Source organism: Schistocerca nitens, chromosome 3, assembly GCF_023898315.1.
Source record: "Schistocerca nitens isolate TAMUIC-IGC-003100 chromosome 3, iqSchNite1.1, whole genome shotgun sequence".
NCBI classification, from domain to species: Eukaryota; Metazoa; Arthropoda; class Insecta; order Orthoptera; family Acrididae; genus Schistocerca; species Schistocerca nitens.
The window spans coordinates 829,761,796-829,787,821 of NC_064616.1; the positions used below are offsets into that span (position 1 = coordinate 829,761,796).

General features: G+C 41.1%; 1 protein-coding gene across 7 annotated transcripts in view; it reads left to right on the plus strand.

Annotated features, from left to right (window-relative positions):
* The window catches only part of LOC126248848 (uncharacterized), a 292,144-nt gene that overhangs the window by 133,183 nt on the left and 132,935 nt on the right, over positions 1-26,026 (plus strand). For all 7 annotated transcript variants that reach the window (XR_007545548.1, XR_007545549.1, XM_049950271.1 and 4 more), the window contains 2 exons: positions 5,937-6,066; positions 19,195-19,251. Coding sequence is in view for 5 of the 7 variants with exons in the window: in XM_049950271.1 (XP_049806228.1) it covers positions 5,937-6,066; positions 19,195-19,251 (187 nt within the window). In the remaining 2 variants the exon portion in view is untranslated. The remainder of the gene's footprint in view (positions 1-5,936; positions 6,067-19,194; positions 19,252-26,026) is intronic.

The following is a 26,026-nucleotide window of genomic DNA, read 5'->3' on the forward strand; positions in this document are numbered from 1 at the left end:
ATGGATAAGTGTCAACAATTGTCTGTGGGTTGACTGTAGACTTGAAGTCAACACAAATGTGAATGTGACCAGAAAGCTTAGGCAACAAAACCAGAGGACTTGCCCATTGAATAACTTGAATGGGAGCAATTATCTTGCAATTCTTTCAATTCACTGGCTACTCGGTTCTTAAAGCAATCGGAATGGTGCGGGCCCGGTTAACCTTTGGCTGTGCATTGTCTTTCAATGTAACATGTACTAAAAATTTATTAGCTTTTCCCATGTCTTCTGAAAATAGTTCAGGAAAAAGCCGATATGGAAATCAAAGATATCTAAACTGAAAATGTTCTCACTGTCTTGTGATATCAACACTGTCCTAGTGTGAGATTTGTAAGTGGTGGGAAAACTACACTGTCCAAGTACTGGAATTACCTGTCCGTTGTAAGCAGGCACCTGTGTCTAACTGAAAGTTCACACGACAGCTGGCAATTCGTAGTGAGACAATTAGGTTGTTAGAAAGTTGTTGCACAGCCCTAGGGCAGGAAGAAGACACACCTTAATCTTACTTTTGTCAGAACCTGTTGTAGGTTGGGAAACCACAACATTCACTGCATGTGCATGAGCCTGTTTTTTTCTGGGGGCAGGCAAAATTGGCGTTTTTGTGGCGTTGCAAACAATTTTGTGGCAGTTGCAAACAAACTGCTTGGACATGGCCTTTTTTCCCATACGTATAACACGTTGCGTTACGTGATGGGCAAGCCCATCTTTTATGGTGATCAAGGTTTGTAGGGCAAGACTTCACTAAATTCACAGGCCTGTTTACCTGTCTAAGTGGCTGTTCACTTGGCTGGGTACATGCTCATTGTTGTGGCTGCTAGGGACGGTCGCGAGCATGGGGTGACTCAACCTGACAAATTGGAGCCTGGTCAAACTTATTGGCCGCTATGGCACCTGAATCATATTGCTATAAGATATGTAACACTTGTGGAAGTGATGGATCAGAGTACTTTAGGATCTGTTCCCGTATTCTACTATCAGGGACATTGAATTTTATTGCATCCTTAATCATTAAGTCACTGTAAAAGTTGCCACAACTGTGCTTGAATTTACACTTCATAGTCATGCCCATTAATTTGGTGTACCGCTGACAGTACATCTGTTTCGTCTTTTTCTGCAAGTGAAAGAACTGTTATCTGGCTGCAGCTGCTTGGACTTGCTGTTAATAGTCTTGTTTAATGCAGCAATTACTAGGTCATAACTGAGTTCATTGGGAGACGTCATTGGAAATAGTTTTTGTATTAACCTGAACACTGGAGACCCACAATCGAAAGAAAGTGTTGTAGCTTTACACTATCTTGAACTCGATGAACTTCACAATGTGCTTGAAATTGTGTCAGGTATTCGAGCCATTCCTCTTAGGTGCCTTTAAATAGCCAGAATGGTGGTATGCTGGTCGGCAGCACTTGTTGGGCTAGTCAGTTGGTCAGTTGTTGTTGTGCAGCCGATGCAGCTTCTGCAGCCAGTAGTTGTTGTACCATCCTCAGCAAGGTAGCCATTTGTTGCTCTGAGACTGAAAAGCTTGTGTTAGATCCATCACATTGGCCGGCTGTGGCTGAGGCGTGGGGGCAGGGGATGGAAGGGGCAGGGTAGCCATGGTTTACACAAATACATTATAGCAAAAAGCAAACAAAGCCTCTGAAAAGAGAAATTTGATTAGTTTTGCAGCTCCCCTCCAGGAATACATGCAAAAACACAACAACACATTAGCAAATAGAAACGAGCACCCATGCAAGTTAAAACACAAGAGAAGCAAGCAAAATATCCACTGAATCTCATCCTCGTTGCAAGTTTTTTGTTCCTCTTGTATAACACAAACTGCACATATATATTAACAGGGTTATTTATTAACTTAAACAGGAAGCTACTTAATGTAAGATAGTCCAGTTGTTATGGTACAAGCTCTCCGTAAGCCTCCTTTACCGATTGGAGTGTTGACGACAGCTGATACCAGCGCACTAACTACCTCAGTTGTAATCCTATGAGAACCTATGCATTGATGCCCAACAAAGATCATTCACTTCAGCATTATGGCAAATTCACTCATAGGGAGTATTACCCCAGGTGGTGACCAAACCATCATTGTCAGAGACAGCGTCAGTGAGATGACGTATCCTGGGGAGCTCTCACCAACATGAAAGAGATTAAAAAGTAAGAAAGTGTCATAGTTTGCTACCTTCAACATCAACTCACTCCTCAAAGCCACAAAACTGAAACATGTTACAGATTCCCTGACCAAGAGGCAAATCATAACAGTGATACAGGAGACCAGATACGTACGTGAAGCAGTGTTCAAATCAGAAGGATATCGGATTCTGAAGGGAAGGTCAGAGGAAGAGAATAATGAAGAATGTACTCCACCGCAGTACAGGTTTTAGTATATAAACAAATCCTGGGAATCATTCCTGTCTTCAGCACCAAGAATAATAAGTTCTCCACACTTACCTTTAGAGGAGCAAATAAGGCATGCACTTTGGTCAACACACACACCGTCTCAAATGAGCGTAACAGAACTGATCCAGAGAAAGTAGAATTTTTGGGAAGATGTGAAAGAGACACTGTCCAAGATTTCAACCAAGAATGTCATCATAAATCTTGGAGACTTTAATGCTCAACTTGGGAAAGAAAAAAAAAGAATCGGAAGATCATTGGGAACTTACCAGCCCACAACAGGACTACTCGGAACAGCAAACGACTAACAGAGTTTTTGATCTGATAATGAAACAACAGCATTTAAACATTTACCAAGAAAACAGGATCGTGTGGCAATCTGAAGACATGTGGAAAAGGAAATTAAAATTGTCAGTCCTCAGGGACGCAGACATAGATTCAGATCCATTTCTTCTTAAAATCAAGGTCAAAATTTTACCAAAAGCTCAGAAACTATAAACACTACCCCTGTCGTGAAGTTTCGTCCAGAGAAACTTAGAACCAGCAAAGATTTTACAGTGGGCGTGTGGGTTAATTGGTGTTCTCAGAAAATGCCAAAAACTTCCAAGAATTAAAGAATCACAAAAGAAAATAGAGAAGGAACACTTAAATCAAATAGAACACAACTTCCTAAAGAACAATACACATAACTTTTATAGAACATTCAAGGCTAACTTAAGTAAAAATGAGCATTCAGACCTCAGCTTTAAAAACAAAAAAGAAAAGGTAATATATGGTGGCATGTAAAACAATCAGTTCTTGCCAACTAGTTTGAAGAGCTCCTAAACTGTGAAGTGCCATATGAGACAATCAGCTGTAATCAGAAAAACAGATCCTGAGTCAGAGCCACCAATTGTAGATGTTGGGAGCTACGTAAATGTTTTGAAGAATAAAGAGTGACAATGGGGGTATTTCAGAATACTTGCAGTATTATAATGAGAATATGATCATCAAATTGACACATATTGCAAGTAAAATTTGGGAGGACAAGTAGTTTCCATAAGGGTGGATGGCAGCACTATACATCCCATACACAAAAGATTAGACATGTCAGAGCCTGGGAACTAAAGAGGAATATCTTTAATACCAGTGAGCTGTAAGATATTGTTACAAGTGTTACTGTACAGAGTGGAAAGTCAACTAAATCAACCAATTGGTGAGTACTAAGCAGGCTTGAGAAAGGGAAAATCATGCCAAACAAACCTTGAAACTGTTAATCATGTTTTCATAGTCCTAAAAGATCAAAACCTGAGTCATACAGGCAGACTGACTCTCCCTTTGCTCTTTAACTGTGTTCTGGATGTGGTGATCAGGGAATAGCAACAAGAAATTAAAGGAGTCGGTGGAACACAGCTGGGATCCAAGAAAAAAGGAATGCAGGTAGACTGTCTGGCATTAGCAGGCGATGTTATGATATTGTTGGAATTATTAGAAGAGGCCACTAATCAAATCGCGCAACTATAGAGACAAGTGGTTAAAGCAGGTCTACAGATCTCTATTCAGGAGACAGTATATGATGAACATCAAGGCAGCTCCTGGATAGATGCCAGTAGAAGTGAAAACTCAAAAAGTGGAGAGATTTAAATACGTAGGAGAATGAATAGGAACAGGTCTGACAGTAAAAGAAGCAAAGGGAGTACAAATAAACAAAATCAGTTTAGTGTACAAACTATGAACTTTTACAGTAAGATGAATATTTTGATCAATGCATAATTGAGACATTGCCAGCCAGTGATCCACCCTGACGCCTTAAAGGCAGTAGAATATCTTAACTTTGTAAGAACAGGATTATGCCAGAGTCTAGAATTTGAGGAACAAAGCATCCTTAGGAGGATATTCAAACCTTGAAGAACAAGAGACAGTCAGTATTGAACACGAGCAAGCCAAGAAGTGCGTGCCCAGGTAGCTGGCTGGCTGTGTTCAAACATAGAGACAATGTCCAGGAATTAGTGGATCATGTTACAAACAAAATCTACTATAGTTCTGATGCATTCGTGCCAAAGTCTGTGGGACAACTCTGAAGACCGCCCTTTCCCTGGTGGAATAACGAATGTCACACACTAATTGACTATAGGATCTGCAGAGGTTCAAGTGTGGTTATATCATGGAGACTTCGTAGCCCTTCAGGAGGCAAGAGCATATTGGCTTTGTATAATTTGTGATAACATTTGTTAAAATTCCAACAGTTCAACCAAAGTAACACTGCTATGGGAAATCTATTACGAGGATTTCATGAAAGATTAGGAGGTGCAGTATTAGGACTATATTGAAGAGTGGCAGCATTGTTCACAGCTTTTGACATGGCATTGGATCATGAAAATTCAAGTACAGCATGTTGAAGCACCCCACTGAGAGTGCTGGAGAAATCCCGTTCAGCCTTTTTAACGTAATATGGAAAAAAGGACGATTTCCAGACTGTAGCAGGCCGTTATTTTAATTGTTCTCTTGCAGCCTGGGAAGGGTGTCTACATGCTCAAGTAGATATTGTGTTGTTGCACTCACTATACGTGTAGAAAAGACCTTGAACTGGATAATCAACTTAATGTAAACCATCTCTGTGAAATAGTTTGATCTGTACATGAACATGTGCACAATGAGTGAAATAATTTGCTGTGTTGGAGAATAGTACTTCACACCAAATGTTAGTGCAACATCAATGAATGTCACCTCCATCTTATGTAGCAAGTTTCTGGTGCTTATCCAGTTTCCTCTCCTTTGCTATAAGTGTCTTCTTCCACATTTCTTGTTTGTGTGAAATATAATTATGTAAATCTAAACACATAAATAGACAGAGTGAATAATAAAGAATGGAAAAAGTTACTGAAGGCTGTTATAACATCCCAGAAATTGAGGCAGTTTTCAGGCAGAACAAAATCCAAATTTCACCAAAAGTCAAAGACAAATTATGTACTGCCTGGTAATAAAAGTTGAAAAATGACAATAATGCGGAATACAACAGATAATAAATTAGGCTTTCATTCAGTGTAAGATTAAAACATGAAGCTGAAAAAAGGATAAAGTAGACAATATTGAAATAGGTCTGGCAATGGATTTAGTGTAAGTTGAAGACATTGAGCTGGAGCAATCAAGAAAGATGGTTGACACTGTGGGGTAACATAGAGATATAGGTTGGCTGCTGGAGATGGCACATGCTTTGGAAAATGCAGGTAGTGCAGCTGCATGGTACAGATTGGCCCTAGGTAAGCAAGCAGTGGTTTATATGTTCAGTGAGAAGAAATTAAATGCCAGAAATTCAGAACATATGCAAGGTCAACTTTGTCAATCATAGGCAATAGCACTGGAAAAGGCAATGTGACAGAAGTGATGGTACACTGTACAAAAATGTAACAGAAAATGAGTTATGAAGGTGAAGTTCATTGTCACATTATTGAAAGCCACAGAATCTGTGACTTTTGAAAAGATCATTTGCAGGATGTCATTTATGTTCTTAATTTCATGCTTGATTTCAGGGATGGACTTATTGATAAAGGTGAATTTGCAAGCATATGCAGAACACTTTTCCGAAATGACAGAGGCTTTATATACAATATTGAGCAACCACAGATTGAAGAAATGCATGCTGTCTTTGATTTAAATAAGGTACGTAGTTACCTCAAAGTTACATACTACATTTAAGACATGTTGTTAATGAGTAAAGTGACATAAAAACTAAGAAGCTTTGAATACTACACTGCATGGCATGGATATTACTATGTGATCACATGAAATAAGGGAACCTAGTATCTTACACTGCCGGTGTTGGAATTTCTTTATCCGCTTTCAGTATCTCAAATGTGTTAAATCATCATGGTATGACATCATACAACTGACAGGAAAGGCTTTGTTCTTTAAACATAAGGCAAACCTTTTTACATATTTACGCAACTAGAGCACCTTAGGAAAAGATTCAGTGTGACAGATATTCAATCAACAATATGATGCATTTCATCAAAGATGTTGAGGAGGCACCTTAAGGCTTCTTTCACCATTTTTCATGCACACTCGCATATAAATTTCCCAGTCTCTTCACAGATGTTTGACAGTGGCTGCAGCCTACCCTATACATAGTGTGCTTAATCATTGATAAAGCTACTGACACTTCTCATCAGAGGATGCAAAATGACAATAGATCATTATTGACATTATGTGCTGTGTTCTTCCTTTCATCAGACAAGAAAGTTGATGAATCATCACATGTAATTATACACAGAGTAATAATAAAGGGAGTCCAGGTTACTTGTGCAGACTTTTACTTTCTTAGATGCTGGCTACGGATTATGAGTCATCAAATTCAATGAATTCTTTGTAACATTGGCAGAAAATGCTATATTAGTCCAGTAAAAGCTATCTAGTTCAACACTGTACTGCTTCTACATGTTTCTGGGTTTAAAACCAAAAAAATACACAAGTTTTAGCTGGATTTATCATTAACATAAATATATCTGTGAATATTTTAACATTATATGTAAATATAATTGTGAATGTGTAGGATGATTCAGCTAAGATGTTCACCTCAAGTATTTATGGAACCATGTCAATGTATTGTAGTTTTGTTTTCACCCATATGAATCTTAAGAAAGTCCACACTGAACACTATATAGCCTCTTGTCATGTTGTGATCGTTGTGGTCTTCGGTCCAAAGACTGGTTTGCTTCAGCTCTCCACACTAATCTATCAGCATTCTTCTGTATCACCACATTTTGAAAGCTCCTCTTCTCGTCTTAATTGCTTGTTGTCCATGTTCACTTCCATACAAGGCTACACTCCAGACAAATACCTTCAACAAAGATTTCCTAACATTTAATTTTATATTTGATGGTAACAAAATTAAAACTAAATACAGACTGGTATCAACTTATATTTTTCAGATGGAACTACAGTAATTTCTGCTCTAATATTGTAAATATCTAAGAGGCAAATTCAACCACATTTCACTCTCCAAAGTCTGATAAGTGGTTTCAGAATACTACAATATTAAGAACTTTTATTTTTGCAATTGTTACTGATGTTGTGATTTTACAATGTCAGTGTGTATGTTTAAATTAAATTTGTATTAAGTTTTTGTTCACGGGATAAAGAAGATGCTAAGAGTCTTATTAAAAATGCAGAATAGCAGTGAAGAGTTTTATTGAAAACTAACACTAATCACACTAGGCTGCATGGGATTGGACCAACACACAACCTGGAAAGCAAAATATGTGGATGATTCACCAGGTAACTACAGCAACAGTTCTGTGAAGGTCACAAGCTGAATTGATTTGTAAAACAGGAAATTGAGATTAAAAGGTTGTTAAAGAATAGTGTCCCATGAACAAAAACATAAAATACAAATTTAACTTAAAGATACACACTGACATTGTAACATCACATCAGTAATAATTACAAAAATAAAATAGGGAAGTTGGTGGTCATAAACACTTCTAAACAGTTCTATTTAAGTTAGCAAGTATTCAGTATGCACTGCAATGCACATTTACAGTTTGTGGTGTAAGGACTTCTGGACAGACTGAAGAGATTCGCTGATGTCATTGGACATGCTGCAACAGTGTGATATTTTAAATTCTCTTGGGTCATTGGAACTTGTGCATAGACCTCATCTTTCAGCTTACGCTAAAGAAAAAGTCTAGTGGTGCAAATCAGGCAAATATGCTCTTGAACTGATAACACGTTGTGTCCCTCTCAGTGATACGAAAGAGTTGCCTCAGAATTTTCCTAGCTCACAAGAGAGAGTAGTGGTCATGACACACATTATGCTGGCACCATATGTATCTATGTATTTTGAGTGTTACCCCATCCGAGAGATCTGGTAGCAGTTCTGTGAGAAAGGGTTTGTGTGTGTGTGTGTGTGTGTGTGTGTGTGTGTGTGTGTGTGTGTGTGTGTGTGCGTGCGTGCGGAGAGATCTGGTAGCAGTTCTGTGAGAAAGGGTTTGTGTGTGTGTGTGTGTGTGTGTGTGTGTGTGTGTGTGTGTGTGTGTGTGCGTGCGTGCGTGTGTGCGTGCGTGCGCGCGCGTAAGCCTGAATAACCACCTAGTGCCGAGGAAAAAAAAAAAAAAAAAATGCCTCGAGGGGTGGACATGCCGCCTCCCCCTCCCCCCTGAAGATACCTGCATACTGAAGTTGATCTATTGTGCCTTCCAGAATGATGAGATCACCAGAGAATGCCACAAAAATATTCCCCAGGCCATAATGCTCCCTCATCCATCCTGGACACTTGAGACGATTGTTGCAGGATGTTTGCTTTTCAGTTGTTTCACATCTGGTAGAGCATAAAACGTGGTTCATCTCAAAAGGCCACCTTTCACCACTTACTGCTCATCTAGTTGTGGTATTGGCGTGCAAATTCCAGCCTTGGTTGCTGATGAATGTCAGTCGCCATGGGTACCTGTTGTGGAAGCCCATATGCAACAACATTCGCTGACTGGTCATTGAGTACACACTGTCAGTAGCCCCTTGGTTTATCTCGGTGGTCAGTTGCTCAATAGTTGCACGTTGTTTGCCCATACATGTCTCCACAGCTATCATTCACCCCTGTCATCTATGGTGCATGTTGCAGTACAGTTGCCTTGGCTCCAGTTTTGTATAGTACCATTTTGGTACCACCTTTGATCTGAAGGCCAATGAATGTGCCATTTTGGACGACACATAACTCGCTCCATTTCCATATTACAACAATGACTGCACTAGAATGAAATTTTCACTCTGCAGCGGAGTGTGCGCTGATATGAAACTTCCTGGTAGATTAAAACTGTGTGCCCAACCGAGACTCGAACTCGGGACCTTTGCCTTCGCAGGCAAGTGCTCTACCCACTGAGCTACCGAAGCACGACTCACGCCCGGTCCTCACAGCTTCACTTCTGTAAAGTTTGGAAGGTAGGAGACGAGATACTGGCAGAAGTAAAGCTGTGAGGACCGGGCGTGAGTCGTGCTTCGGTAGCTCAGTGGGTAGAGCACTTGCCCGCGAAAGGCAAAGGTCCTGAGTTCGAGTCTCGGTCGGGCACACAGTTTTAATCTGCCAGGAAGTTTCAATGACTGCACTGTTTTATGCATCACTCGATGTGCTTTGTATACCATCTACTGCTAGTGCTGCCGCCTGCCATCTGTGAGTGGTTATTATTGCACATTGATATCGAACGTAGGTGGTGGTCACATTAATGTGACTGGACTGTGTAATTGCTACATTCAAGTTTTCCATGATTTATAAAGGTCACATCTTTGATAAAGAGGATTATTTGAAGAAAGAACCTATTGTCTTGAGCAACAAAATTCCTTCTGTCTTCTGCAGTCCCACTGATTAATGTGCTTGTGAAGTGATACATGATGCAGATTGAAGTTGCAATAATTAAAAATGTAACTTTAGCAGTGATAGTGATTCATAGATGCTGCACCTCACTATGACAACTGCTGCCTGTGATTGTAACAGGCAGAACTGGCAGTCATGCTGGCCACACCACCTGTACAGAGCTATGGCAGCCTTGTGCCAGTATTCTATTGTGCTTTGCTGTATGAAGTACTCAGTCCATGTTCATACTGCTATGACTGCAGTGACCCTGCTTAGTTTATAGACTGTCTCAGTTTCGCTGTTGGTTTACATTCGCTGTGCAGGTTACAGTGACTCTAGCTCCGTGTATGGTTTATGCTTTCGCACCAGACATGGACAGGAAAGTGCTGACAAGGACTCACCCTATTGTGCAGGAGCAGTCCCCAACACATTTGCACCCAGTGCCTGTACTGTGGGCCCAAAGTTTCTTGAGCCTTGATAACTACCGCTCTCGCAGCAACAGTAACAACAGCAACAGCACTAGGAACAACAAAAACCGCAACAAGAACAGCATACTGCTATACTGCAGCTCTCATCTCAGTAGCAGCAATGTCAGTCAGCAGTCACAGCTATGCCCCCACCACTGGTTGATTGCTTTGACAAGGCTTCAGGAAGCTGTACGGTACACCTCCAATGTTTTGGTCTGCATTATCATGCTTGTAGCATTTCCAGTAAGCAACAAAGTGCCTTACTCTGGTCTTATAGCAGTCATTTGTATAAATTGACCACTCATGAACCCTACTGATTTGTCTTTCAATGAACTGTGTGATCAGTTAACTGAAAATACTATGATCATTAGACACACCTGTTGCAGGTAGGCTACAAAGTAATCGGTGTAGGCTGCTGAAATGCAGGGTGTCGCATGCCAGTGCAATTTCACTTGTCAGAAATATAAATAAATTATTGACTATTGATGCTGTTGTGCACCAAGCCTCCAACAGGGAAGTCGCAGCTAAAGCATTTGTCACATCTGATCCTAGTTTTAGTGAAATCAAACGATGGAAACTCCACATAGAAATGTCAACAGTGTCGGAAAAGACATTGCTACTTACTATAAAGAAGACACGTTAATCTTCAGACAGGCACAATTAAGGCACTTACACAAAGCTTGTGGCCATAGCCTTCATCAGCAAATGAGAAACAGAGAAACAAGCACCAAGCACCATTCATACATCCAAGCAAGCACACCTCACACACACTTGATTGGCAACTCAGGCCTAGTCGTGGTAAAGTCTTTAAAGATTGCTAAAGCTTTTGAGGTTGCTTCTGACACTCGGCATACTTTCACTAATGAAATTCAAGTGTCAAAAAATAGTCAGTCACTGTCACAAGCAACAGTCAGCTGACGATTGTGATTCATCTTCTTTTTATACCCAAAAGTCACAACTGAGCTCACAGTTGATCTAGTGATTTCCCTTCAGCGTTGAGTAACCTTATATTGAAATATTCATCACATAAGCCAGTGAAATGCCAATCAAGCCCCAACTATGGCAGACATCATTCACGAAGCTGTTGCTTGCACGATGCACTGTGTGGCACCTGGCGGCTGTGTGTCAACAAGCTGCTCGTGGGATCCTGTACCAACATGGACCAATGACAGCATGCTGTTTTACAGAGACAGGGGAGCTGACCAAGCAGTTCTGCCTGCACTGCAGAAGATAACATTGAGTCTTACAATTTCCAGCCAGTTAGCAGAGTTCCAGCTGGACTGTGGAGCTGCTGTGTCAGAGGACACATGTCAGCAACTCGTCTCACCTTTGTTGCTAAGGTTCTGGAATAGGTTGTACGATACCGACAAAAAACAATGTGTCTCCCTGTAAAATTGTCACTTACAGCTAAGTGTAAAAGCATCAAGCACATAGTAACGTCCTTAGTAGTGAAGTTGCCCAAGGCTCTTAAACTATTTGGCTTAGGTGTCTTCATGATATTTGGTTTCAGAAAAACAGATGATGTAACAGTTACTAGGCATAGTCTTCAAATTGGCAGCTGGTTGCATGGAGGTACAGGTCTGTGTGCATCCTCTTTCTATACACTGAATGGCCCATCCGCCTTCTTCCTAATCAGTATGTCCAGGAAAGGAATACAGCCATTCTCCTCTAATTCCATCGTGAAGGTGATATTCTCATGTATGCTGTTTAGGTGGGCCATAAACTCCTCCAGTGTCTGCCTGCCATGCTGCCAAATCACTTTGAGGAGGTGGCCCTACAAACTGCTCACTGTAAACCCAGGCACATCTTCCGCTATGTCGACAGTACTTTCATGATTTGGCAGCATAACAGGCAGGCAGTGGAGGGTTTATGGACCACTTAAACAGCATACATGAGAATATCACCTTCACGATGGAAGTAGAGGAGAACAGTGTATTCCATTCTTGGATATACTACTTAGGAAGAAGGCGGATGGCACGATGGGCCATTCAGTGTATAGAAAGAAGACTCACGTAGACCTGTACCTCCATGCAACCAGCTGCCACCATCTGGCACAATGCCAGTCAGTATCGACCACCTTGGTACATAGGGTGCACGTCATTTGTGACAAAGAAAGCCTCTCAGACGAATTACACCACCTAAACGAGGTATTTCGGAAAAATGGGTACAGTGAAACACAGATTGGTAGGGCCTTCAAGAGGGGACAGGCGGACAAATTTCGGGAAGAGCAAGATAACAAGAGACTCGCCTTTCTGCTATATTTGGGGCCCCTGTCTGCCAAAATCGGGTGGCTACTGAGAAAATCAAACATAAATACCGTCTTCCGACCAGCGCCGAAGACGAAAGAGCTGCTGGGCTCAGCTAAAGACGCACTCAAACTCAACACACCTGGCATATATAGCATTGCCTGCGAATGTGGCGTACAGTACATTGAACAAACGCAGCGCAGCATCTCGAAAAGGTGTGAGGAACACATCAGACACATCTGACTTGCACAGCCAGAGAAATCTGCTATAGCTGAACATAGTATCAAAGAAAATCACACTTTTGATTTTGAGAACACCAGGGTGCTGTGCCGAGCCGGGAGCTATTGGGACAGTATCATTAAAGAATCGATAGAAATATGGGGCCACGAGAATCTTGTGAACAGGGATGAAGGTTATCAACTGAGTGTGGCCTGGAGTCCAGCACTAGCCGCAATACGCTGTGAATGCACCAAGACCATCCAGCTGGTGAGATGTGACCGGAATGCTCTGACGGAGACACGAACTATGCACCCACTTCCCCCTCCACCCCACCCCCTGGCTCTCCTGGATCCAGCCTCCTGGGGCCAGGTGGTGGGGGGCACACTGCGGATATAAAGGGACCGGCATCCGCAAAGTCTCGGCACTTCACCAGAAGATGACAAGTATGCCACTCGTTGAAACGTTGCAGTTTGAAGACACCACCACCCGGCTGGAAGCTTGAGAACCCTTCACCAGCTGTATATGCTGGGAAAGCATACATTCACATTTAGTTACTAGACATACTTTCACCAATCTCAACCAGTCAGTGGACAACTCCTATGTTTTTTTTTTTTAAATTAAAAGGCCTCATGGGTCCTCACATGTTTGTGGTGATTTCAAGGCAACTATCAATGCTCAGTATAACATTGATTTCCATTGTGTGCATCACCTAGCGGATTTGTTAACAAAACTAGCTGGGGCAAACATTTTTCAAAAGTAGATTGAAGAGATGCTTACCTCCACCTTGTATTAGATAGCAAAAAAACAATAATTGCTGGTCTTAAATACTCTGTTTGGCTTGTACCAGTATAATTGTTTATGATGTGAGGTTGCCGGTGTCACCGCCATCTTCCAGCAGTACTTAGGAAAGTTTATTCCAGGTATTCCATACTGCGTTAACTATGAAGATAATACGCCTCTGGTGAGGATCTCAGCCATGCCTCGTACCCTTCCAAACTGGTTACAGCACAGACCTGGCCATTGTTTGCCCTACTTCCCAATTTTAGAGACGAGGGATTTTGTAACCCAACAAGGATCGGTTATCGAGAGGGACTCAGAGATGCTGCACCTTGCTACAACAACTACCGTCTGTGGCCGGAAGGGGCAGAACCAGTGTGTGACATGAGGCGCACCTCTCGCACAGAGCTGTGGCAGCCTTGCGGCCAGTATTTTATTGTGCCGTGTTGTATTAATTACTCAGTCTATTGTCGTACTGCTGCGACAATAATGACCCTGTGTATTTTGTGGATTGTCTTCATTTCTCTATTGGTTTACATTCATTTCACAGATTACAGTGACAATTGCTTTGTTTACAGTTTATGCTTTTGTGTCATACGTGTGTAGAACAATTGCTCTGTTCACAGTTTATGCTTTTATGTGGTATGTGGACAGAATATTAATGCTGCTAGACTGACTTATTCCGGTGACACTTGAAATTTCTCTGGAACTAATATGTGGATTATGACCACAGGTACCAGGACATACATTTTGTTCGTTCTGCTCTTTGTAGGCATTCCTCTTACCCTCTGTGTAGCATTTCAGTGCTCTTCTAATAATAATTTTTTGCACATATGCCAATATGTCATTCTTGTTGTACACCATTTGTAAAAACACTTATGTGCATACATCTCAGCTGATTATTTTCTGTTCTTTCTGCATTCTCCATAAACTATGTTTTGGTCTGCAATAGATCCACTCTTATCCCCAAAGAAATCTGTACTCCATGGCCATGAAATGAATAGGAAGCTACATTTCCTATGTGTCCCTTTTATGGTGGTATCAGCATGGTGCAAGACTCCTTTGTTCTTACCTGAAATGACCTATAAATTCACTAACTTGTGTATAAGTCAGCAGTTGGTTTGATATTCGGAAAATAAATCCTAAGCTCTAATTATTGAAATTTCTGTGAAACTGCGTAATATATTTGGAAAAGCGAAATGTTGTTGAATTCGTCTCTTTCAGATCTTTTGTACTGTCAGTTCAAATTACTATAGTTTGTCTTCAGTTAAAACTTCTGGACTGAGAGGACATGATTGATGTATAAAACTGCTTCCCGACATTTTATCTCCAACTGTGGGAGACGTCTTCCGAGGTAAAATTGTGTGATTATACTCTGGTTTGATTTGAAAATGTGAAGATAATACCAGGAAGCTTTATAATTATAATTGCTGTGACAAGATACTATATATCCTTTAGTGAGGACTTTAGTAGAATTTATTTGAATGAAACGAGAATTCAGATATGTTAAACGATCCTGTAAATATTTGGTGCCAATGCCTTAGCTGCATCAACCCAAATACAGGAATGATTCACTAACATTTTTGCACAATTTCATCTCTGAAATATTACAAAGCTGTGTAAAAAAATCTATAACAAGTCTCAAATATATGTTAATAATTGCTTTTTGAAATAAATGTAATATGGCTAGAAAGAAAATAATATAGTTAACCTGAGGGGCTTTATTGCACAAGGTTTTCTTAACCACTGGTACCTAAACTCACTTGGGCACAATGCAGAATGTACCTCTGAGGTACATTGCAACAATCAAAGAGAATACACAAATCATTACTAGTTCTCCTGCATAAATATGTGCACTAAAATCATTCTTTAGCTGAGATAAATCTTATCCATAGTATGAATATAAAGTGCTTTCTAGCAGTCCATACCCATAATGCAATGATAAGCATTCTGAATTTGAAGCAGTTTTGTGTAGTGCACCATATGTAGAAGTTTGCGCAGATGAGCAAAGGACGATCATTATGTACTAGAGTCCAATCAGCTGTTGCAGCCACAAGTATTTGATTGACATCAACAGATATTCTGATTTTGCAAACCACTTCAACCCATTGAACTCCATGCTTAAAACTCTGCGTGGAATAAATACTGGCAGGAATAGAGGTAACAACATGCTTTATAACCGAGGTGCTGAGTTGTGAGTAGTTTATAGGCACACAAATAAGATTGAAATCATCTCTGGATAATGTCCTTTGGAGGAAATGAACTTCCATCATGTGCACCCCCCCCCCCTGCCCCCCCCCCCCCCCCCACACACACACACACAATGACCTAACTGCTACGTTGTCCTGGCACTGCAGCCAGACTAGGTTGAAAGGAATGAGGAGGAGCAGAGAGGTGGAGGGAAGGACAAGTGAGGCTGGGGAAGAAAAGGCAGTACCGGAAGGGTGGAGAGAAACAATGTGGGTATGGATTAATGGAATGAAGTGGGGGGTGGCGTCAGAAAATAGTGGAGATTGGAGCCAAAAGGATTGTGGGATTGAAGAATGTGCTGTAAGGAATATTTACATCTATGAAACTCCAACAAACTGATATTCAAAGAAAGAGCCAGATGGCTGTACAACCTTAGTCTGATGACTTCGAAGAACAATTTAGTGAAGATTTCAGTCTGTCATCTGCATCTGCCGACAACTCGATGCCTAAGATGTAAGGTGAATGGTTGCCTTTACTCTTTCCTTTATTTATTTTAACACATATGGTATACTAGAGGTCTTGTAGTAATCATACACCTGGGCTGAATTGTTTTCATCTGCTGAAATCAGTGTTATTGTCTTTGAAATTTGGCCTGACATATATGAAACCCAGTTGTATTGACATTCAACTTATTTCTTTCTGCATCTAAATTAATTTCTTTCTGCATCTAAATTAATAAAGAATTTTCTTTTGTGTACCTATGTCTGAGGCATTATGATGGAAAGAAATTTCAGACTCACTATTGCCACAGTATATTTGATTTTCTCCTTGCTATCAAAAACATAATCACATTTCTGCCAAATTGTCAGTGAGTGTGTGATCACTTTATTTTTGCTGAGGCATTCTCAATAATTTTACATTTGATGCATTCTTTGGGTAATCACTTGAGCACTACAAAATGTTAATTGAGAACACAGTAAATTCGTAAATCTTACTGCATAAATAGTTAACAGGGAAAATGCTTCAGACTAAATGAATTTTAGAAATAGGTTTCAGTACTGTGATCTTCTTGGGGGAGGGCGGTGGGAGTGTTTTTTAAATTTAGACTTCTTAAAATGTTGTTCTAATGCTTTTCTGCACACTTTGAAAGTGCGAATACAACATCTTTAGTGGTAAAAAATAAAGTTAGTCTACCAAATCTCAAAAAATATTGTTCTGATTCTGTTTTGTTAGAGGTATCGGTGCATACCACTGCATACCAAATCAAGCACTGCATTTTTGAACTTCCAAATGCACTGATACAAGATGCTAATGTTGTCCTTTTGCACATAACAGAAGTATAGAAATAAGGTTAGTACTGCACTAGTGCCCTACTGAAAAGGCAACTAATGAAATACCCAAAAATTAGCAGGTAGTCAAGTGTCAACAGAACTCGGTATATGTGCATCTAGAAGAACTTGAGATTCTAATCAAATCAAACAATTAAATCCAAAAAGTAGATATTATTCAGTTTTTGGGACTGTAAGTGGATCATAACCTGAATTGGAAAAAACTGTCCCATAGACTTAGTAAAGTGCACATGTTCAGTTGCATGAACAATACGTATGCTGATTTAAATTGAGAAATAATTTATTTTGTGTATTTTCACTCACTAAGGTGTAATGGAATAATTGTTGGGGGTATCTTTACACAGATCACATTTTCAGAAGACAGACTTGTGCTAATCCCAAAAGTCTTGTAGAAATCTCTTTAAATAGATTTATATTGTGCACTACTGTTGTACATTGTTATTGAAAACTAAAGCTAGTCTCAGTATTGAGTTTCAACAATAAGGATGATGATTTTCCTCAAATTGTGTAATCAAGAAAAATATTATTTCAGTGGGTGCCCCCAGAATGTTGATTCATACTCGCGGTAACTTTTATCTCTCAGCCTTTTTTTTTATGTGTGGCTTTACAGGATCATTACATACACCTACATCTATACTCCACTTCTATCATGCCCATTTCCTGTTCCATTTGCAAATTGTGTGCATGAAGAACAACTGTCATTAAGCCTATGAATAAGCTTGAATTTCTATGATTTTCTCGTCATGATAGTTCTGTGAGCCTTTGTATCTAAATGATCAGTTTTGGTGCAGAAGGACCCAGATTTGATTCCCAGTACCTCGTTGAATTTTTGTCAGATAGGAAGGTCTGAAACAGTGCCTTCTCTGCCTTCTGAAGCTGAATGAGGAGCTGCTCAAATAATGAAGCAGCCGCACCTTCAGGATTCATCTACCACAATAACATGTGGAGAAACTGGTAATATGCCAGTCGCGTGTCCCAAGGTTGTAGATCACTCCTTGTCCTGATTTGTAGGCAGCAGTTGACCAGTCAAAATGGACATGAGGCCAAATTTGTGAGGGTGGCAGTGGTATGTGGAAGGAGGTAACACCTTTCCCCTGCTTCTCGAAACGTGCTCCCTCGGAATTTTAAAACTAAAGCTCTCCTTAATACACAACATCTCTGTTGTATCTACAACTAAGTTTGATGAGCAACTCTGTGATGCTTTTACATTTACTAAACAGACCCATGATAAAATTCACTGCCCTCCTTTGGATCTTCTCTCTTTTCTGTATTAGTCTTGCTTCATAGTGGTTCAGTTTCGCAAGAAATACTTGAGAATCGATCAAACGAGTTTTCAGTCAAATACTTCTTTTTGTGGGTGAACTACATTGTTTTTACGACTCTTTTAACAAATCTCAGTATGCCGTCATCTTCTTCTCCTACATATAATTTTATGTTTGTTAGGTTTCCGATGCTTGATAGGGTCAATTGCCAGCCACTACACTGCATCATCTGTAAACAGCCTCAAGGAATTTTTAACATTATTCACCTTGTCATTTATGTACATTGTGAGTTGCAACAACCATATAACACTCCCTGGGAGTACATTCAAAATTACTTTCTCATTTGATGAAGTGACCCCATTCAGAATGACTTCTATATATTTCTGTCTGCTAGGAAGTCGTGAGTCCAGTCATAAAGCTGGTCCAATGTTCCATGAGCATGTATTTTGTTCAGTAGATGACAATGCAAAACTGTATCAAATTCTTCCAGAAGTTGAGGAAAATGTCATCAACCAGGGTGCTATTATCTGCTGCTTTCTGGATCTCGTGGATAAGTAGAGCAACATGAGTTTCACGTGATTCCTGTATTTGGATACTATTTTCATCTCTCCAAAAAAGTCATTATATGTGAATATAAAATGTGTTCCATATTCTACAATAGATTGTGTCATCCATATAGGCCTGTACTTACATGCATCTGTCTGATGGTTCTTGTTGAAAACGGAAATAACCAGCATCTTTTACCAATCACTTGGGACACGTCTTTGCTGAAGAAATTTTCTTGTCCATGTTTAATTATGCCTCTCTTAACTTCGTGTGTCAGCCACAAATCAAAAACCATGTAAGACTGCAAATTTGTAATGCTGGATACATATGCTTTCTCCTGTTATAATGTTTGTATTAACATGAATAGTTGATAAATTTTTGCTATGATTACAGGATGGTTATATTGACAGAGAAGAGTTCATATTTTGCTGGGATCGTTGGATAAAGAAGGTGAGTAAACATAAAAAAGAATGAAGACTTCACTAGCTTATGCCGACACACACACACACACACACACACACACACACACACACACACAGAGAGAGAGAGAGAGAGAGAGAGAGAGAGAGAGAGAGAGAGAGAGAGATTGTAAGCTACACAGTTTGGCAATAACCATTCATTCGGGTGGACAGTTGCTTGGTAGTCAGGCCCACATAAAATGCTGTGCAAAAATTGTAGCAGAGCTGGTGTATGAAAGGCTGCTGTCACAGGTGGCCCTGCCTCTGTGGGGCAGGAAAACCTGACACAACTGGATTAGGATGTGCAGGTTGGGTGTATCAGACAGATATTGCCACTGGGTCTTCCACATGGATGTTCCCATGTGCCAAGTGGGTGGGAGTGGGTGTGGCATAAGCATGAACAGGAAATTGTGTAGATTGAGTAGGTAGTGGAATGCTGCTTTGGTAGGGATGGGAACATTTGTGGGCAGGATGCTCATTTTGGGGCACAATGACAAATATTCAAAACCATGGTGAAAGCTATGGTTCAGTTGCTCCAGTGAAGAATGATATTTGGTGACGAAGCAAGTGCTCCTTTTTATTTTTCTGTTGGGGTCTGCTAGGGGATTAGGGATGTGTGAGAATATGATGCAGGAAACTGTCTGCGGATTAGGTATAGGGAATAGTCGCCATAGTGGGCAAGCAAATTCCTGTCACTGTCACTGTAGGCACAGCCGTTCACAGGTGGCCACACTATATGGGAGGGGCTGACAGCTGTCAAAATGCATGTGCTGTCGATGGTTAGTGGGCTGTATGCAGACAGAATTATGGATGGAGCCATCAGACAATTGGAGGTAAACGGCCAGGAAGGTAAGCAGGACCAGGTGGAGCAAATGGGGGAGAAGGTGTTGAGACTGTGGAGGAATGAGGGTTGGTTGTCTTGGCCCCAGGTCCAGATCATAAAGGATACCATCAGTGAACCTGAATCAGACATAAGGTAGGCTAGGAATGTTTCTTCTAGATGGTGGTGATGGTGGGTAGTGTTTAACGTCCCATCGACAACGAGGTCATTCGAGACGGAGCGCAAGCTCGGGTTAGGGAAGGATTGGGAAGGAAATCGGCCGTGCCCTTTCAAAGGAACCAGCCCGGCATTTGCCTGAAACGATTTAGGGTAATAACGGAAAACCTAAATCAGGATGGCTGGAGACGGGATTGAACCGTCGTCCTCCCGAATGCTCTTCTAGATGGCCCATAAAAGATCGACATAGAAGAGTGCCATGTGGGTGCACACAGCTTTGCCACAGATTTGTTTATACACCAACCAGTCAAAGGAAAAGTAGGTATGTTTGTTGATGTAATTAGTTAGATGCATAGGGAATGAGATGGTGAGTCAGGAGTTGGAGGGACATTGGGAGAATTAGTGTTTGATAGCAGAAAGGCCCCGGCCACAGGGGTGGTGATTTGTATGGAATTGGCACAACAGTAGGATTTGAGTAGGGTTTAGAGGTTATGCTGGGCTTGTATGTGGAGGAGCCAGACAATTAGTGGATGCCTTCTGTTAGAGTGTCACTTTGGTTCACCATGACAGTGTTAGAGCCTTTATTTGCAGGAATGGTGATTAAATCAGGATCTGCCTTGGGGTGTCAAATTGTTGTTTTTTTCTCCACTGAGAGATTATTGGTCCTGGGAAGGGACATGCAAAGGAGATTGAGGCCAAGTTGGAAGTAAGGAAATTGTTGAATGTAACCAGGGGGTGATTAGTTGGGAGAAGACAGGGTAGGATTGGATGATGGTATGAAGTGGGAGAGGCAAGGTTCCATATTGGAACTAGGTTGGCTATGGTTGGAGGGATTGATTCCAAAGAAGTGTTTCCACTGTAGGGATAGGAGAAGGAGAGTAGGTTTTTGACAAGTCCAACATGGTTAAACTTGGGTGTAGTGCTGAAGGTGAGGTGTTGGGACAGGACTGAAACTTCTGTAAGATTGAGATTTGTGATGGATAGATTGACAACATTGTTTTTGGCATGCTAGTAAATTTGATAATGTTTGAGGTGGTGCTTGGAGCAGTCTTCCATGAGGTGCAGGGCAGGGTTTCAATTTGAATGGTACGGTGTAGGTAGTTCTGTTTGCCCAGTTACAGTATCTTATGTAAGGAGCAGAGGCAGTTCAGGGATGCCTTGGCCATGGAGATTTGTTTTTGTATAGCATCAGGTTGATGACGTATAGGAATCGGTGGAATCTGAAAATTTGAAGTTTGTGTGAAAGGACAGGTGGCATCCAGAGAAGGAAATTTTTATGGTTTGTTCTTGGGGAGGGGTCATTCCATGATTAGGTAGCATTTAAGAAACAGGATGTGGGACTGGGCTTTAGGTAGAGCTGGGGATACTGCTTTTAACTAATACAGATAGATGGAACAGGAGTCCGTATGGGGTGGGATGTTGCTGAGGAGGAGGAAAGAAATTTAATGATGTTGGTGAGTGGTGGATAAACACTGGGGAATATAGGAGGTACAGTGAGGTGGTGTTTGACGAGATATAGAAACAAAAGTAAAACTCAGTAAAAACATGAAGTAGAAGCAGGGAACGGACATACGAAAGCTCTCGATGTTTGTAAAGGGAGCTATGGATAACATGTTGTGGGTTTGTGAAATGAAAATTCTGGAAGACATGCTGTTTGTTGTCAGCTAGCTCTGTGATGCGAGGATTTTTGTTCACATGTTAGCAATCATCACTCAGTAGAAAAGAAGTGACAGATGCAAAATGGTGATGGGAGCAATGCGTAGAGGAGGGGTGGGTCAGTTTGGAGATGAAATGTAGTAATTTGCTGCTTCGATCTGGCGGAAGCATGGCTAAGAGGACAGCATGCACTGCAGTTGAAGCGGCCACAACCGCACTGCAGTGGAAGTGGCCACGACTGGTACCACAGGGTGCCACTAAAGCCATGTGTGACAATGCTGGTCAGGGCCAGTGTTATGGGTGCATGAGAAAGGCAAGAAGAATAACTTAGGGAGCGATACAGACAGACAGTGGAGAGAGATAACCTTCACCCATTCTTGACCAACCCCAGCCATGACCACCTGCATCCCTATTCGTTACTGGTGATATAGCCAGCCTCCCTAACCACCAATATCCCCCATGCCCATGGCCTTGCTGCTGGTGAACACTGACTGTCCAAATGTCCCTCTGATTTCAGACCCACTCTCTCATTCCTTATACATCCAACTAAATACATCCCCACACTTTACCACTTCTCCTTTGAGGGGGAGATATATAAAGAAATCCACAACGTGGTCATCGGCACTTGCATGGCACCCTCCTATGCTAATATGTTAAGGGCTATCTAGAGGAAACCTTCTTACCCTCCCAAAACCCCAAATTTCTTGTCTGATTCAGGTTCATTGCTGTTATCTTAATGATACGGACTCAGGACCAAGGCACCGCATCCCCACACCTCCACAAACTCATCATCTTCTCTCCATTCAAATCACCTAGTCCTCTTCAGTTTACCATGCCACATTTCTGGGCGTAGACCTTGTCTTCTCTGATGATTCCTGATTCCATCCACAAATATGTGCATATCAGGCCCACCAACCATCAACAGTACATGCAGTTTGGCACCTGTCATCCCTCCCACACTTAAAAAAAATCACTCTCACACAGTGTGGCCACCTGTGGATGGTTGTACTTGCAGTGATAAGAATTTCCTTGCTCAGTATGGTGAAGGAGGTCTTTAAGACTTTCACAGACAGGCAGTATTTCCTAAACCTAATTCACAGACAATTTCCCACACCATATTCTCACATACCCCTAATCCACTATCAAACCCCAACAGAAAGATGCAAAGGAGCACTTGCTTCATCACCCAATATCATTCTGCACTGGAGCAACAGAACCATAGCTTTCACCATGGTTTTGAGTATCTGTCATTGTGTCCTAGAACAAACATCCTGCCCACAAAATGTTCCCACCCCTCCCAAAGCAGCATTCCACTACTTACCTGATCTTTCTAATTTATGTATGCCACACTCGCTCCAATCCCCCTGACACATGGGCACACCCTGTGGAAGATCCAGGAATAAGACCTGTCTGATACATCCAGCCTCCACATCCTGCTCCAGTCTTGTCACAGATTTATCCTACTACATCATAGGTGGGCCACATCTGACACCAGCCATTTCATATACCAGCTCTGCTACAATCTACACAGCATTTTATGTGGGCATGACCACCAACCATCTGTCCACTCGAATGAAGGGCCATTGCCAAACTGTGGCCAAGAGCAGAGTTGATCACCCAATGGTGGAACACACTGTCGAGCTCAACATCCTAGAGTTCAATGGCTGTTTTGAAACCTGTGCTATCTGGATCCTTCAACCCCCCCCCCCTCCACACACACACACACACACACACACACTCACACACTCACTTGCAACACATCCTTCACTTCGGTAATCTTCCTCGCCTCAGTCTCCGCTAACTCCCTGCACCCACACCCTCTCACCAATAGTCTTTCCTTCCTTTATTTCACCCCCTCCCAATCAGTTCCACCACAACATCATCTTGCTCTGCACAAGGTCCCTAGTTCCAGTGCCTTGTCTTATACCATATATTTGCATCTTCTTTCGCCGGCTTCTTCTTTCTCCTGCATTCCTATTTTGTACAGCTACTGTGTCATTATTTGTTGAGTTGTTTCTTTATTCCTATATTTATACTGTGATTTACATTATGAGTAACATTTTTGCTGATTATTGAATAATGTGTTCTAGAGAAGCATCTGTCCATTACTCTAGTGTGTGAGCTTATTATATTTAAAATATTATGAGTGTAATACATCAGTGATCTTCATGTTTACTACACTGTTTGAATTTGCATTTATATTAAATTTGCCAAATGTAATAAGGTCATTAGGACCAGAATGGCCAAATATGCTACTAAGTGTATCCATGGAGCACAGGACATCAGTATTTGGTGTGTGGTGTACTCCAGTCACTTTATACTTTGTTAAAATTACCACACAATCACCTTTGTGCCATTATCTGCAATAATTATTTGCTAATGAGTAGCCCTGTAAATTATAATACAGTATTTCAATGGAGTTTCATCCATATTCAGTTATAATAACACATGACGAACTGTCCAGTTGATGAAGGAAAATTTGAGGAAAAAATAGTCTTGTAGGCCTAGTTACAAATCCTTTGTACATTGCTAGGAGGGAATGTCATTAACAACATACTAGAAATCCTGACTGGTGGGGTATAACTTTTTTGTGTTTTTCTTGAGTAACTCAAAAGCTACAGGTCATAGCAAAAATGTTTCCCAGTACAAAATTAAACTACATTACATTGCTACAAATGGGAAGCTATTCATGTTTTCTTAAGGACTAATAGTTTATGAATGGTAGGAGATGAAACAATTGCAGATTATTAAAATTATTGTTTTAACAGTATAAAATTAAAATTTATCTTTAAATGTAGTGGGTTAAAAACAAATATTAAATGTGAGTACCACCTTTAAGTGGTGTTGAGCCATAATAAAGGATAAATTGTGTTCAGGTGTAACAGGCTGAATGGAGGGATGTAGGGGGTAGAAGTGTGGGGGAAGGTAGGTTACCGGATTATGTTCATGCATTTCCCTCCTTCATAGGTCTGCAAATTGATGATGAGCAGGTTATTTCCATCTCTATCTGCCCCAGTCATCCCAAGAATCTGCTACAGGGTGTCACACAGATTTATGCCAATCCTCCACACTGTACCATATGAATGCAGTGTGCAGAAATGCCTGGGGATGTTAATTTTCCACAAGATGTGTTAACACTACTGGAATGCAGGCATGAGTTACTAATAAAGCTAATACAAGAAATGCATATGTACAGAATCTACATAAATCTCTGCACACTGTTCAACACTGCTAGAGGGAAAATTGATTCTTGGTCATCCTGTATGGGACTTGTAGTGTTCTTCCCCCACTACAAGTGGTGCTCGATTTTCAGTTTACAGATAGACTATACCTACCCAGCATATCCTGCCCATTTCCATCACATGAGTAAACAAAACAACTTCACTGAGCTCTTGTGTATGTACAGTGTAATTATTTTAGTTTATTAAATGAGTACTTTTTGCGACTGCTAAGTGAGCTTTTATGTCAAATATATTCCCGTAGACAAAGGCTGATAAGTGTTTAATTTGTAAGTTTGTTGTTGTTGGATGTATGATTAAGATTAAGCCCTCTATAAAGAAATGTTGGAAAAATTTACACGGTATACCCAACCCTACAGAACTGATAGAAAATTGAGAAAGAACAATTGAAATGGAATACCTGTAGTTCATGCCAGTAAACTTTTTAATTTATATCTAGTACTAACTGAGTACCCAGCATTGCCCAGATAGATATTTATTCCAATATTCTATTGGTTAATATCCTCCTTCCTCCTCTCTCTGTCCATCTCTTCCTTCTCTCTCTGTCCATCTCTTCCTTCTCTCTCTGTCCATCTCTTCCTTCTCTCTCTGTCCATCTCTTCCTCCTCTCTCTCTTTCTCTGTCCATCTGCTCCTCCCCCCTCTCTGTCCTCCTGCTCCTCCCCCCTCTCACCTCTCTCTGTCCATCTCCTTCTCTCCCCTCCCCCATCTGTGTCCATCTCCTCCTCCCCACACTCTCTGTCCTCCACCCCCCCCACCCCCATTTTCTCTCTGCACATTCTCACCACCACCCGAGTAGGAGGCTGCTTGTTCTTACCCCCACATTATTTCTATCCAGATAGTAAGTAATAAGTGTACCAAGTTTGGTCGTAATGA